Consider the following 1,199-nt stretch of genomic DNA (forward strand, 5'->3'; position numbering starts at 1 on the left):
TGTTTTTGTAACCCTTGCAATTAGACAATTTATTTATGATGAAATATTGTTTTGGTGTAAATTTGATAGTCCAGTTGTGGATGTTTATACTATGAAAATTATGTTCATGATTTTATGAAAAACCAGTTTCAATCTTATGATAAGGTTTTGTTCGTTATTGCAGGTTTCAAAGAATGAACTAATCTTGGAGTGCTAACTCTTGCACCACAATCACTACTGAAATCGTGAAAAGGTAAGAGTTAAGAGTTACCATTTTTGTAGTGGATTTATTATCATCATGTCCTTAATTTTATGCTCTTGGTTCCAGAAAATGGTGACTTACAGCAGCAGCAATTATGATTATAGTTATTCCTCCAGCTCCTCTGACGAGGTCTTCAAAGCTTCTGCAGCCAAATCGAAAACTAAGACAAATCATGCTGAGGGGGAAAAACCTGACATACCCCTTAATGACCGGAGAGTCACTTACGCTGAGCTTATGAAGAGAAAAGCGGAGGATGATGAGGCGGACGACCGTCGGCGTAGAAAGGATAGAATCTGGCGCAGAATACTAGCGGCTAAGGAAAGACGTCGATTTGCTGACGGTGTACCTTCCGACTCTGATGCTTCAGAAGATGAACCAGTGTGGGTGCCACATGATCGTAAGATTAATCCAGATCGTCGTACCAGAGAGCTCAGAGAGATTGCGAAACGAGTCGAGGATAAAGTGGAAGAGGACTCGAACTCATATGATCCTTATATCCATCCATATTTCATCAATGGACCTGATAGTGACTCCGACAAAGAAGAGGATTCTGAGAAGGACAATGATGATGAATCTGATAAATCTGACAACTCGGATGAATCTGACGAGTAGCTTTACTCCTGATCTTACTTAAACATTTGAATGTTTTCTTAGCCTTCGTAGTAGACATCTTCTTTATTTGAATAGCTTCACTTCAGTATTAAGATTTTCCTTTTGAATAAGAAATCATTTTAATAATATTGGTTCTTCTTGATTGAATCAAACAGAATGATCCAATGCTCATGCGCCAAAACCCATCATGATACTTTTGGACTTGCCTTGGCGGTTTCCATATGCAAATACTAGGATACGCTACATATGCTGAGAAAACATGCGACATACACAAGGCCGTGTGACTATATCCACCTTTGGTCAGTCCCCGGTACGTTATTTTCCTCTGCGTCTCCAGTATTGATCT

The 1,199-nt window shown here is 39.3% G+C and overlaps 1 protein-coding gene across 1 annotated transcript; it reads left to right on the top strand.

Annotated features, from left to right (window-relative positions):
* The first annotated feature begins 310 nt into the window (after window positions 1–310).
* On the top strand, window positions 311–853 carry LOC113305679 (nucleolin 2-like). The gene has a single exon (XM_026554695.1). The coding sequence runs from the start codon at window positions 311–313 to the stop codon at window positions 851–853; it is 543 nt and encodes a 180-aa protein (XP_026410480.1).
* Window positions 854–1,199: the final 346 nt, after the last annotated feature.

The sequence above is a fragment of the Papaver somniferum genome, chromosome 8 (genome assembly GCF_003573695.1).
Source record: "Papaver somniferum cultivar HN1 chromosome 8, ASM357369v1, whole genome shotgun sequence".
In the NCBI taxonomy this organism is placed as follows: Eukaryota; Viridiplantae; Streptophyta; class Magnoliopsida; order Ranunculales; family Papaveraceae; genus Papaver; species Papaver somniferum.

What these genes read in the sequence shown, in the direction of transcription:
- LOC113305679 (XM_026554695.1), top strand. Translation starts at nt 311, where the DNA reads ATGGTGACTTACAGCAGCAGCAATTATGATTATAGTTATTCCTCCAGC.